At 35.1% G+C, this 11,464-nt stretch overlaps 1 protein-coding gene across 1 annotated transcript; it reads left to right on the top strand.

The window, feature by feature from the left end:
- The first annotated feature begins 593 nt into the window (after positions 1–593).
- Positions 594–8,434, top strand: LOC109050865 (N-acylneuraminate cytidylyltransferase B-like). Its single transcript, XM_042715064.1, is given in 11 exon segments — positions 594–753; positions 919–1,171; positions 1,465–1,607; positions 3,359–3,459; positions 3,462–3,516; positions 3,645–3,778; positions 4,444–4,538; positions 4,613–4,784; positions 5,359–5,504; positions 6,634–6,637; positions 8,164–8,434. Coding segments are annotated over 10 exon segments (1,284 nt in total). The 5' UTR covers positions 594–753; positions 919–977; the 3' UTR covers positions 8,404–8,434.
- Positions 8,435–11,464: the final 3,030 nt, after the last annotated feature.

Consider the following 11,464-nt stretch of genomic DNA (forward strand, 5'->3'; position numbering starts at 1 on the left):
CATCTTAGAAAAATATTTAACATTCATTGATGTTATGATCATTTCATAATATGTGAAACATATTAGAATAAAGAAAAAAAAATCACTGAACTGTTTATGGAATGGAAAGATTCCACTGATGTTAAAGTTTCTTCCTGGAACCATCAATGCCAATAAAGAACTTTATTTTTAAGAATGTGCCATCAGCTTTTATTGGAAATAAATAACCTGAACTAAATTCAAAACATTTTTTAAGAGTGACCCGTGTGTGAAACCTCTTCAGATATTTTGATCTGTTCTCTGTGTGGTTTAGTTGGGCAAGATCGCCTACTATGAAATGCTGCCTGAGTACAGTGCTGATATGATCAATATTTTGTCATCTGATTGATAGTTTATACTTTTTATACTTTATACCTATGTATTATAATTCAAACTTTTTAAAAGATTTTTACATTTTGTATCAAAGTTCAAAAAGTTCAATTTCTATAATTTCATACGCCAGGCTTTATTTCACTATGGTAAAGTTTCCGCTAAGAAAAATAGTTCACAATTAACTTGTCTTCTTTAAGTTTTTCCCTCCCTCATTCCTCTCGTTGTGTCACTTACAGGTTTGTTCTTCTTCCTCCTATAGCGAGGTTTTTGTTTTCTCGCTTTATCTGGATAGTATTTAGCTTCTAGACATCTATCGAGAGTTTTATGTTCACTCTCAGTGACTGTTTTAATTCAGCACACGTTGTAATTACGTTTCTCGGGTCAGAGATCGCAGAGTGATAGGTACGAGAGACAGCGCATCGTTAACTCGTGATTATGAGATTTCGGGACGGTTTATTTGCGATTCAGGGAGACCCGTATAAAGCCTTTGTTTGATTAAACATCTGCATTTAAATCTCTCAGATTAATAATCTAATCAATTAATGTAGCCTAATTATTTTCATATAGGAGTGTCCAGTCCGTATAAAGTGAAGTGTTTCTGTTCCCTCACAGTTATTTCCGCGGCGATGGAGAGCAACATGATCACAGAGGTGAGCTCGGGTGTCTGTGACCCGTCCGCCGGACAGCCTCACCGGGCGGCTCTGATTCTGGCCCGCGGCGGCAGTAAAGGAATCCCTCTGAAGAACATCAAGAATCTGGCCGGTGTTCCTCTCATCGCGTGGGTTCTGAGAGCTGCCTTGGATTCAGAAGCCGTTGACAGGCAACTACATTTTATTTTTTCTTTGTTTTAATATGATGGCTTTAAATGAGTTCGTTTTTTCATTACTTTGACCTTTGTGTATGAAAAACTTAAGTGAAATGTTCATGAAAGGTCAGAAACTTATACTTATTCTAAATAAATCTGATGAAGTCTTTTAAAATAAGATTTTAAAAGACTTTAGTCCTATTTTGTCGTTTTGTAAGTAAAATGCGTATTTAGAAAAATGTTTTTAAGACAAAAGAAAAAAAAGAAAGAAAGATAAGTATTTAAATCTTTGATGTTATGTTTGGCAGCGTGTGGGTTTCCACAGATCATGATGAGATCGAGCGCGTCGCAAGAGTCTGGGGCGCAAAAGTTCATCGGCGCAGTCCTAAAGTTTCCAAAGATTCGTCCAGCTCACTGGAGACCATCCAGGAGTTCATCCGACTGAGACCCGGTGAGACACACCTTGAGTCAGTTTTATCCCTCTCAAACACAGGAAAAATTTAATTGCTGACATATAGATTAGGTTTTGTAGAAACTGCAAGAAAGTCTTGGTATGAGCATAGGCGTAAATCTGAGGGTTGCCCCCCCTAAAATTGATTAAAAACCACGCTGTGTATTGTAAATAATAACGTTTTATACTTTAAATGATCGTGTAAGCAGTTAAACAACACAAACGGGGCAAAAATGCATTATAAGTTTATAAAGATTTTTAGTCTCCCGCTCCCTTATGCCTCACAGTGCTCGTGCTTACGTCACCTACGCTACACAAGCACAAGTCCGAGAGACACGTGTGAAACTCCAGTAAGTAAGGTTGTCAGTGGCTATTTTATTCACATCGGATGAAGTGATTATTTTCTCTTTAATACATGATGGCAATGTATTTTTCGATGAGTCTGCTATGTTAGTAATAATAACGTTACCTGCTTGACGGGAAGGGTTGCCAGGTGTTCACATAAAACCCGCCCTAGTTGTATTAAAAACTAGCACAAACTAACCGCGTTTCGAGGGCTAAACACGTTACTGAAGTCGCTTCATGGCGCCGACATGAAAAACAGCCTGCGGCAACAGTGATAAAGTAGCCCAGTTCCACGGGAAAACCGCTAACTTGGCAACTTGGTGACGGATAGTAATGTGTACAAAGGACACGAGCGCTGTCCCTGCGCGAGCACAACAGCTTGACGTTGTCTAATTTGGCTACGGTCTCCCGGTAGTATGGTAGTATGGCTTTCCTCTGTGTATACATAACCTTACAAGTACAATTTTAGCTGATTTTTTTGTGTCCCCTTCAAAAATTGCTCTTGAGAAATTTTGTTTATTGCCCCCCCCCACAACTTTAAGACGAAATGTACGCCCCTGGGTATGAGATGAATATTACAAACCATGAAGAAATGTTTTTGCTTTGTCTTGTATGCTTTAAATGTCCATCAGAAGTGTGTATGAATTTATGGATATTCACTTACACCAGCAAACATGTGTTCACAGAAAAAGAACGTAACAATACTAGTAAAAACCTATTGTTACCTTACAATGTGCAATGAAGTTTGCTTAGCAGATAAAACTGAACTTTTATCTTAACTGAAAAAACAAACAAATAACAAACAAAACAACAAAAAAATTGTAATAAAAAATGTTAAAAAAAAAATTTAAAAAATATTGATAAAATAATATTAAAATTAAGAAAATATAGAAAATGCATAATATTTTACAATTATTTTACAATAACAATTGTGGAATGTATAATATTATTTTCCTAACACAGACAAAACCATACTTTTTGTAAATTGAACAGAAAATGAATATAACATTCTATATTAAAAACATGTTACCTTACAATGTAGTCAAATTTTACATTTGCAATTCACGTACTTTATAAGAATTGTAATTGTCCATCTAAATATATATTTTTTAACATTTTAAGAAGGAAAAATGTTGCCAGTAAATTCCACAAATAATTACAAAGAAATGGCTAGTAACACATTGAATTAAACATGACATTTTGAAGTAGACTAAGATAGCATTTTTGTTTTGTTTCAAAATATTTGTTACAAAATACTCCAATAATCTTTGTTTTACTTAAAACATGGAAAAAATATCTTTACATTCTCTTCTTCCTTTTAAAATAGCAACATGTGAGAAATTAAAGGGCCCAGAAAGGCAAAAACTTTTAATGTCTTTGCCCTTTATATTCCGGCGGTGTTTTAGAGGTGGACATCGTCTGTCATATTCAGGCCACGTCTCCATGCCTCCACCCTCATCACATCAGAGAAGCCCTGCAGATGATCACCGAACAGGGTTGTGACTATGTGTTTTTCGGTGGTTTCGCAGACACCAGTTTCGCTGGGAGGAGGTGGATAAGAAAGGTATCAAAAACATCTCATAAGGAAACAGCTGCAAATATTTGCTTTGCATGAAACCTTTATTTTGTTACTTTGCCAATAATTACATTTGACGTTTATGACACACAATCCTTAATGATCATTTTAATCAGAGGGTAAGAATCCGACATCTCCAAACATTGACGTGGCTCACAGGCCTCGACGACAAGATTGGCCAGGAGAACTCTACGAGAACGGCTCTTTCTATTTTAGTACAAGAAAGGCTTTGGAAACCGGCCTTAAACAGGTGGGGCATTATCAAAATATGTGGGTCACAAACTGATCCAGATAATTATAAATATAATCAAAATGATAATATTAAACAGAAAATTTGAAAATACAAAAAGTGGTTGAGAAGCACTATTAAGATAAAAGTTCAGAGGCACCACAATTTTTTATTTCAGTGTTTAATAAAAAATAATAATAAAAAAATAATAAAAATTTAATCATTTTGAGATGATTTTGACACCATCTTAGAAAAATATTTAACATTCATTGATGTTATGATCATTTCATAATATGTGAAACATATTAGAATAAAGAAAAAAAATCAAATGTCAAGATTATGAATAAATGCACTCTTAAAAATAAAGGTTTGCAGCTTTTGCAGTGATGGCGTAGAAGAAACATTTTTGGTTCCCAAAAAATCTCTCAGTGAAAAGTTCCTAAAAGAACCCTTTTAAAAGTCTAGAGAACGTTTTCCACTATGAAGAACTGTTTATGGAATGGAAAGATTCCACTGATGTTAAAGTTTCTTCCTGGAACCATCAATGCCAATAAAGAACTTTATTTTTAAGAATGTGCCATCAGCTTTTATTGGAGATAAATAACCTGAACTAAATTCAAAACATTTTTTTAAGAATGACCCGTGTGTGAAAAGATATTTTAAGATGTGTTCTCTGTGTGGTTTAGTTGGGCAAGATCGCCTACTATGAAATGCTGCCTGAGTACAGTGTTGATATCGATGTGGACATTGACTGGCCTGTCGCTGAGCAGAGAGTTCTGAGGTGAGCCGTTTAGACAAACTCTGTGGCCAGACAAAAAGCATCAATGAAGATAGAAATGCTGCCCTTTTCTGCAGGTTTGGCTACTTTGGCCGAGAGGAGAAAGCGGCGGTCAGGCTGTTTCTGTGTAAAGTGTCTGGCTGTTTGACGAACGGACAGATATTCACATCAGTTTCAGGCGAGGACCATGTAGCCATCAATGCTCGAGACGTGGCACGCATACAGATGCAGCAGAGAGAAAATATAGAGGTACAGTTGTGTGCGCTGGTACAAATAATGTGATATGGTAGCCTGTCTAGCAACACCTATAACCTTTTTCAATTTCACTAAAGACCCCAAAACAAAAAAAATGTAGATGAGTTTGTTTCTTCATGTGAACAGATTTGGAGAAATGTAGCACTACATCACTTGCTCACCAATGGATGCTTTGCAGTGAATCTGATAAAAAAAAAACAAAAACCAAAAAGCAAACAAAAACACCACAATAAACCACAAAAAAACCAAACAACACAAAAACAGCATGTTTGTAATGTATTCATCAAAAAAAAAATTTACTTAAGAATTTTGGATTCTCATTCTGACGGCACCCATTCACTGCTGAGGATCCATTGGTGAGCAAGTGATGTAATGCTGAATTTCTCCAAATCTTTTCCCCATTAACAAACAAACTCATCTACATCTCGGCTGGCCTGAGGGTGTGTACATTTTCAGCTAATTTGAATTTCTTGGTGAACTATTCCTTTAATAGCAGGAACATGTATTAAAGTAAACAGGGTTCATTTTAATTAGATTATTCTTAATTTTTGTTCTTCTGTGTGTTTAGGTGTTCCTCATATCCAACATGAATGAGCCGCTGTCCAAGGGTCTCCTGGAGAAGGTTGCCCAGTTGACTGGCTGTAGACTCCAGTTTGGAGAGCAGCAGAATGGATTTGAGATGGAGCAGCTGATGAAGGAGAAGAAGGTGAGAATGTCATGCCAATATGATTAATAAAAGAATCCTAAATCTCATTTAAGCTTGGTATGTCTGCATTCCAAACCTAATCATTTTACATCTAATACACCCCACCCACACCCAATATACTAATCTAAAAAGTGACAGGTCAATAAATGCTTCCAAGTTTTATGAGTTTTCAAAATTTCAAGTGCTTCTTTCATCTGCTGCACTACTTATTTGACATTTCTAATTATTTATTTGAAAAGCACTAAATCCAAAGTCAAAATTAATCTAAATGAGTAAAATAGAATAATCAAAATAAATAACGCATAATATAAATACAATTTTAAAAGAATGCTTGTTCCTTTGATTTTTTTTTAAACACTGAAAATCCAAAAAGTTGTGGATTTTTTGTTTTATTTAGAAATGTAAAAAAATACTAAATGTTATGTAAAAGTACTTCCAAGTTAAAACTTCAGAGAAAGAAGATGCATCAGAAAAAAGTTAAAGGGATACTCCACACCAAAATGAAAATGTTGTCATTAAACAACCGGGAGGCTTGTGATGGTCCCATTGACTGTCAAGTAAATTACACTGTCAAGGTCATCAAAAGTATGAAAGACATAGTCAGAATAGTCCATCTGCCATCAGTGCTTCAACCATAACGTTATGAAGTGACAAGAACACTTTTTGTATGTGAAGAAAAAAAAGACTTTATTCAACAATTTGTCTCCTCTGTGTCTCTCCACATCACTGTACTTGACTTCAACTTTATTGACTTGACTTCAACTTTATTAATCCCCGAAGGGAAATTTAGATGTCACAGCAGCACAACCATACAATGAATAAATTAAAACAACTTTAAAACAACATTCACAAACAACATAAAAACTTGTTCTCCAGTATCAAGTTGCAAAGCATTGTAATTATATACAAAAACATAAATCCTAAAAAGTATTTCATCTTAAATAACACCGATTATACAACCTAATTGCCGTTGGGAAAAAAGACTTCCTATAACGCTCCCTGTAACAGCGTGGATGGATCAATCTTAAGCTGTGGGTACTCATAAAGTCACGAACTATTTAATTTAAAGGATGACAATCATGATTTATCATCGTATAGAGTTTCCCAATCATTCTATCCTGCATTATCACCTCAAAGGTGGGTAACACACTCCCTACAACAGAACCTGCCTTCTTTATTAGTTTATTTAACTTATTCTTCTCCTTTTCTAGCAGTCCCCCTCCCCAACTTGTGGCAGAGTACAATATCACAGATGAGACCACAGAGTCATAGAAGGTCTTAAGTAGTACATGACTTACACCAAAGGACCTCAGTTGCCTTAACAAATGAATACGACTTTGACCTTTCTTATAAACATGCATCGTGTTGTCAGACCAATTGAGCTTATTATTCAAATATACACCCAAATACTTGTACGTTTTTACAATCTCAACTTCTGACTCTCTTATTTTTACCGGTACCCCACTTGCTGAGGAAAACTACTAAAATCAACTACAACTTCCTTTGTCTTACTTGCATTTAGCCTAAGACCATTTTTCTCACACCAGTCCCACAAAACTCTTTAGTAGCTCCCTATATTCACTCTCATCATGGTCCGTTATACAGCCAACAATTGCCGAGTCGTCAGAAAATTTCTGAAGGTGACATGATTTAGAATTGTACTGAAAATCTGATGTATAAAAAGTGAACAAAAATGGAGCTAAAACCGTTCCTTGAGGGACTCCAGTGCTGCACCTCACTACTTGAGAGACACAGTCCTGCATCCTCACATACTGTGGTCTATTTGAAAGATTGTCAATTATCCAATTTACCATACCATGATGTACTCCAGCATTTTCCATCTTACTTTGCAATAGTGAGGGCTGAATAGTATTAAATGCACTAGAGAAGTCAAAGAAAGTAATCCTGACAGTACTGTCCGGGGTCTCTAAATGACTTAAAGATTTATGCAAGAGGTATATAAGTGCATCGTCAACCCCAACACCAGTTTTATAAGCAAACTGAAGTTTATCCACAGCATCACACAATACTGACTTTAAGTAATCTAGTACTAATCTCTCAAACACCTTCATTAACTGTGACGTTAAAGATATTGGTCTATAATGTGAGAACTCCTTGGGATTTATTAACTTGGGTACTGGTACTATGCATGATGTCTTCCATAAAACAGGTAATTTCTCCAAGCGCAGACTCAAATTAAAAATATAATGTACCACCCTACAAATCTGATCAGCGCAGACTTTAAGGACTCTCGGATTAATGCCATCCGGACCTTGAGATTTATTTATCTTAATTCTCCTTAACACATTTCTTACTTGTTCAACTGACATAGAAAAGCCAGGAATACACTCACAAATTGGAGAAATGGGAGAAATTGATGAGCTAATAGCTTGGGATAGAAAGATTGGAGATCTTTGTGGTAAACTACTTTGCGGGAGATGTTCAAGATCATCATTAGACCCAGCATCAAATCTATTAAAAAATAAATTTAATCCATCTACCCATGTCTGACCACCTGGGACAATATACCTTCTTACTTTATTTTCATGTCCAGACATCATATTACATCATTTACATCACATATCCACATCACTGTAGCACCATTTTGGAGAACATCCGCTGAACGCAAGCAGCATACGCTCTAAAATAATCAGAATTTGTTGTGAGCAGCGTGTGATATTTTCCCTCACAGGTTCAGAGTCTGAAGACAGAGAGATCCTGTCTCAGGTGGGGCTGAACGGCGTCCCGTGTGACTCACCCGTAGCGGATCTCATCGCGGCAAAATACACGTGTCAGAGACCCGCCGGAAACGGAGCAGTTCGTGAGTTTGCCGAGTACATACTGATGCTGAAGAAAAAGAGCTTGCTGCAGAAGCACCAGGAGCACATTGACAGGGACAATTTCTAGATTCCAGTTCCTATTTCCTATTTCTCCAAAACAATCATTATAACTCCCTCTTAACACAATCTTTATATATTTACATGTTCTTTCAAATGGAATATTCATTAACACAAAACTAATAATAATACAAAAAAATAGTGTTATTCGATCAATCATAATGTATTAATGTTTAATCTTATGCTGTCTCCTCACAATTTAGTAAATGATGTAAGGATGTTAGTAACTGAAGTAAGGAATCATCCTCATTTTAGTGTAATCAAGGATAGTTAGTTTTGCATTAACTTCACTTTTGTATAACAACACTTGATGCAATTTTTGCAGATGAAGTCAAGAAAGACAAATTTAATTTAATGTGTAATGTGTGATTCTGATTATTTATATGTATGTACTTGTCATATATATTAGGAAATTGATAGCTTCAGCAATAATGCATTAAATTACAGTAAAGACATTTAGCCTATAATGTTACATAAGAATTATATTACAAATAAATGGTGTTCTTCAAACTGTTCTTCTGATCTTCTTATAATATATAACTGTTATTTTTATTTTATGTTTTATTTGAAGTTTCTGTAATACAGCTCCTGTACTGGTTAAACATCAAGTGTTACAATGTGATGAAGAGAAACATGCAATAAATATTTCAGTTTAATGTCCCATAATTGCATTTTTACTAGTAAGAATTTGGTTAGAGGGAATTATTATTATTAAAAACACTATTATGATGGGTTCCGGCCCATTCACACAAAGAATAAAAACTATAATGAAAACTGTAAAAATAAAATTATAAAAAATACAAGCATACATTAATTATAAACCATAAAATTGCAGCTTTAATCCTCCTGTTGGTTTCCATGCAATTTGTCAAAATTCAACACTGAAAAAAAAAAAAAGCTAAAGATTCATATAAAATCAGAAAACCTTTATGGCTTTTCAGAGATTAAAATAGAAAATATGGGAAATTATGAACTCCTTTGTGTTAGGGGCAATTTGATCCACATATATTATGTTCAAAATTAGCTGATTATTTGCAAACAGATGCAAATAGATGAAGAATAAAAAACTGAGTCAACATGAGTCTTTAATTTCGAGTAAACTTTTGACTCTTTAAGTTCTCATGTATTTCTTATGAGTCCAACACAAAAGTTGTAACAATGTTTGTACAGCCTTTCCAAAATACATCAAAACTTTGTGTGTCAACTTTGCATTCATATTCATGACCCTAAATGACTAAAAGGGACAAATCATACAGATATACTTATATTTTCAAAAATCCTTCCTTTATTATTATTTTTTTTTACGGTATACCATGCCACAAGCCGTGATGCCACGTCCATTTTGTGCATGTGAATGTCACTGCTTGTCTATTTTACTATAAGAAAATTGTCTTTCTTGAGAACTGGACCAAAACTTCTTATTTGTACACTGTAAAATTTTTAATTATTTATTTAGAAGTTGTAAGTAAATCAAGTTTTAGAAGAAAGTGCTAGGTTGGAAATCTGGACGTGAAAGAGAGCATACCTGTCAGAGCATTCATGCTCCTTGTATCTCAGAATGTTTATTGGATAATTCATAAAGCTAAACATAGTTTCAGTGTCACATGGCCATATGCCTAAACAAAAATAATAATCCATAAATCATCAATCATTAACAATAATTTATTTTTATAATAAAAATGAACAGCAAATCAGTCTAGTGAAACAAGGTGAAGTGAAACTCAAACATCTTTTATAAAACTTGTTTTACTATTACTGTAAACAGAAATGGCTTGTTCAGTCACATTATAAAAACCTGAAAGACAGCATACATGTCATACAGCTTTGTTTATTTTTTGTTTTTGTGTGAGTGTAGATAGTGCTTTCTTTGTCTGTATGACAGGACTTTCTGTTTTATAATTCTAAGAAATGAATTTAGGCAGAAAGGAAAGTGAACTTTCCAAACAAACAAACAAACAAAAAACCTTTGAAAAAGACCTTTAAAATTTACACAATTTAATTAATTTCAATGTATTTTTAATATAATTTCACCAAAATGAATCGAATAATCCATATATATCTGAAATGGTACTGACACTCTTTGCTCCACTCTAACATCTTGCCACTCCTCTGCAGCTGGTTGTCCGATAATCTCTGTGAACATCGCTCAATCCTCGTTCTGGGACTGAACCTGGCAATGTTACTAGGTCCCCGACCCGGGATCAATCCCGGGACGTGTTTGCGTTCACACAGAAGGCGACCCGGCAATGTTCCGGCAATTTTCCGGGTCCAACGTGCAGTGTGAAAGGGGCTTAAGATGCAAGGGCTAGGGTTGGGCTAGGTAAAAAGTGTAACCAATCAAATAATCTCAAGGGAAAGTGACAAAGTTGTGTCCCAATAGTTGTCAGGGTTTTGGAAGTGGTTTTGGAAAGCCACCAATCAATGCTGAGATGAAACCAATGGGGACACCAGAATTGTGCAAAGGTGTGAAATGCAAGAGCCTCTATAGATGTGAAAAAGTCCGTTGACAAAATCTTTGATGGGATTATTTGCCATAGCAACAAATGGCTGTACCATGGTAGGATACATCAGCATGATACGTCCGAATTGGTATCATTCCAGAAGTATCCTAACTTGGTGGAATTTGATGTATACACGCAGTGGTACTTCAGATACTTCCGGAAATCAGTGGTGTATACAGGAGTTTCCTAGTACAGATACACCTTTTTTCATGCAGTGTGTGACCACTTAAGTGTTTTAGATTTAAAAAGATTGTGCTCCTCATTGCTTTAGGCAATTTTAACGTCCCAAAAGTTTAAACCCAGCATTTGGGTTGAAAAATCAACCCAATGTTTTTTAGAGTTTGACACTTTTTATCCATAAAAGTTTTACTGCACTAGCAGGGGTCAAGAACTACCCTGAAAAACAATCTTGTTCATAGAAAGTTTTCACTCAGAAATTGCCAGTAAACATCACAATGAATTACAAAGAAACATAAAGTAACACATTAATTAAATGTAAAATTTGAAAGTAGAAAGAGTAAAGTAATATTTTTTGGCAAAGTGTTTAGAAAGATTTTTGATTTCCAAACA

Source organism: Cyprinus carpio, chromosome A25 (assembly GCF_018340385.1).
Source record: "Cyprinus carpio isolate SPL01 chromosome A25, ASM1834038v1, whole genome shotgun sequence".
NCBI classification, from domain to species: Eukaryota; Metazoa; Chordata; class Actinopteri; order Cypriniformes; family Cyprinidae; genus Cyprinus; species Cyprinus carpio.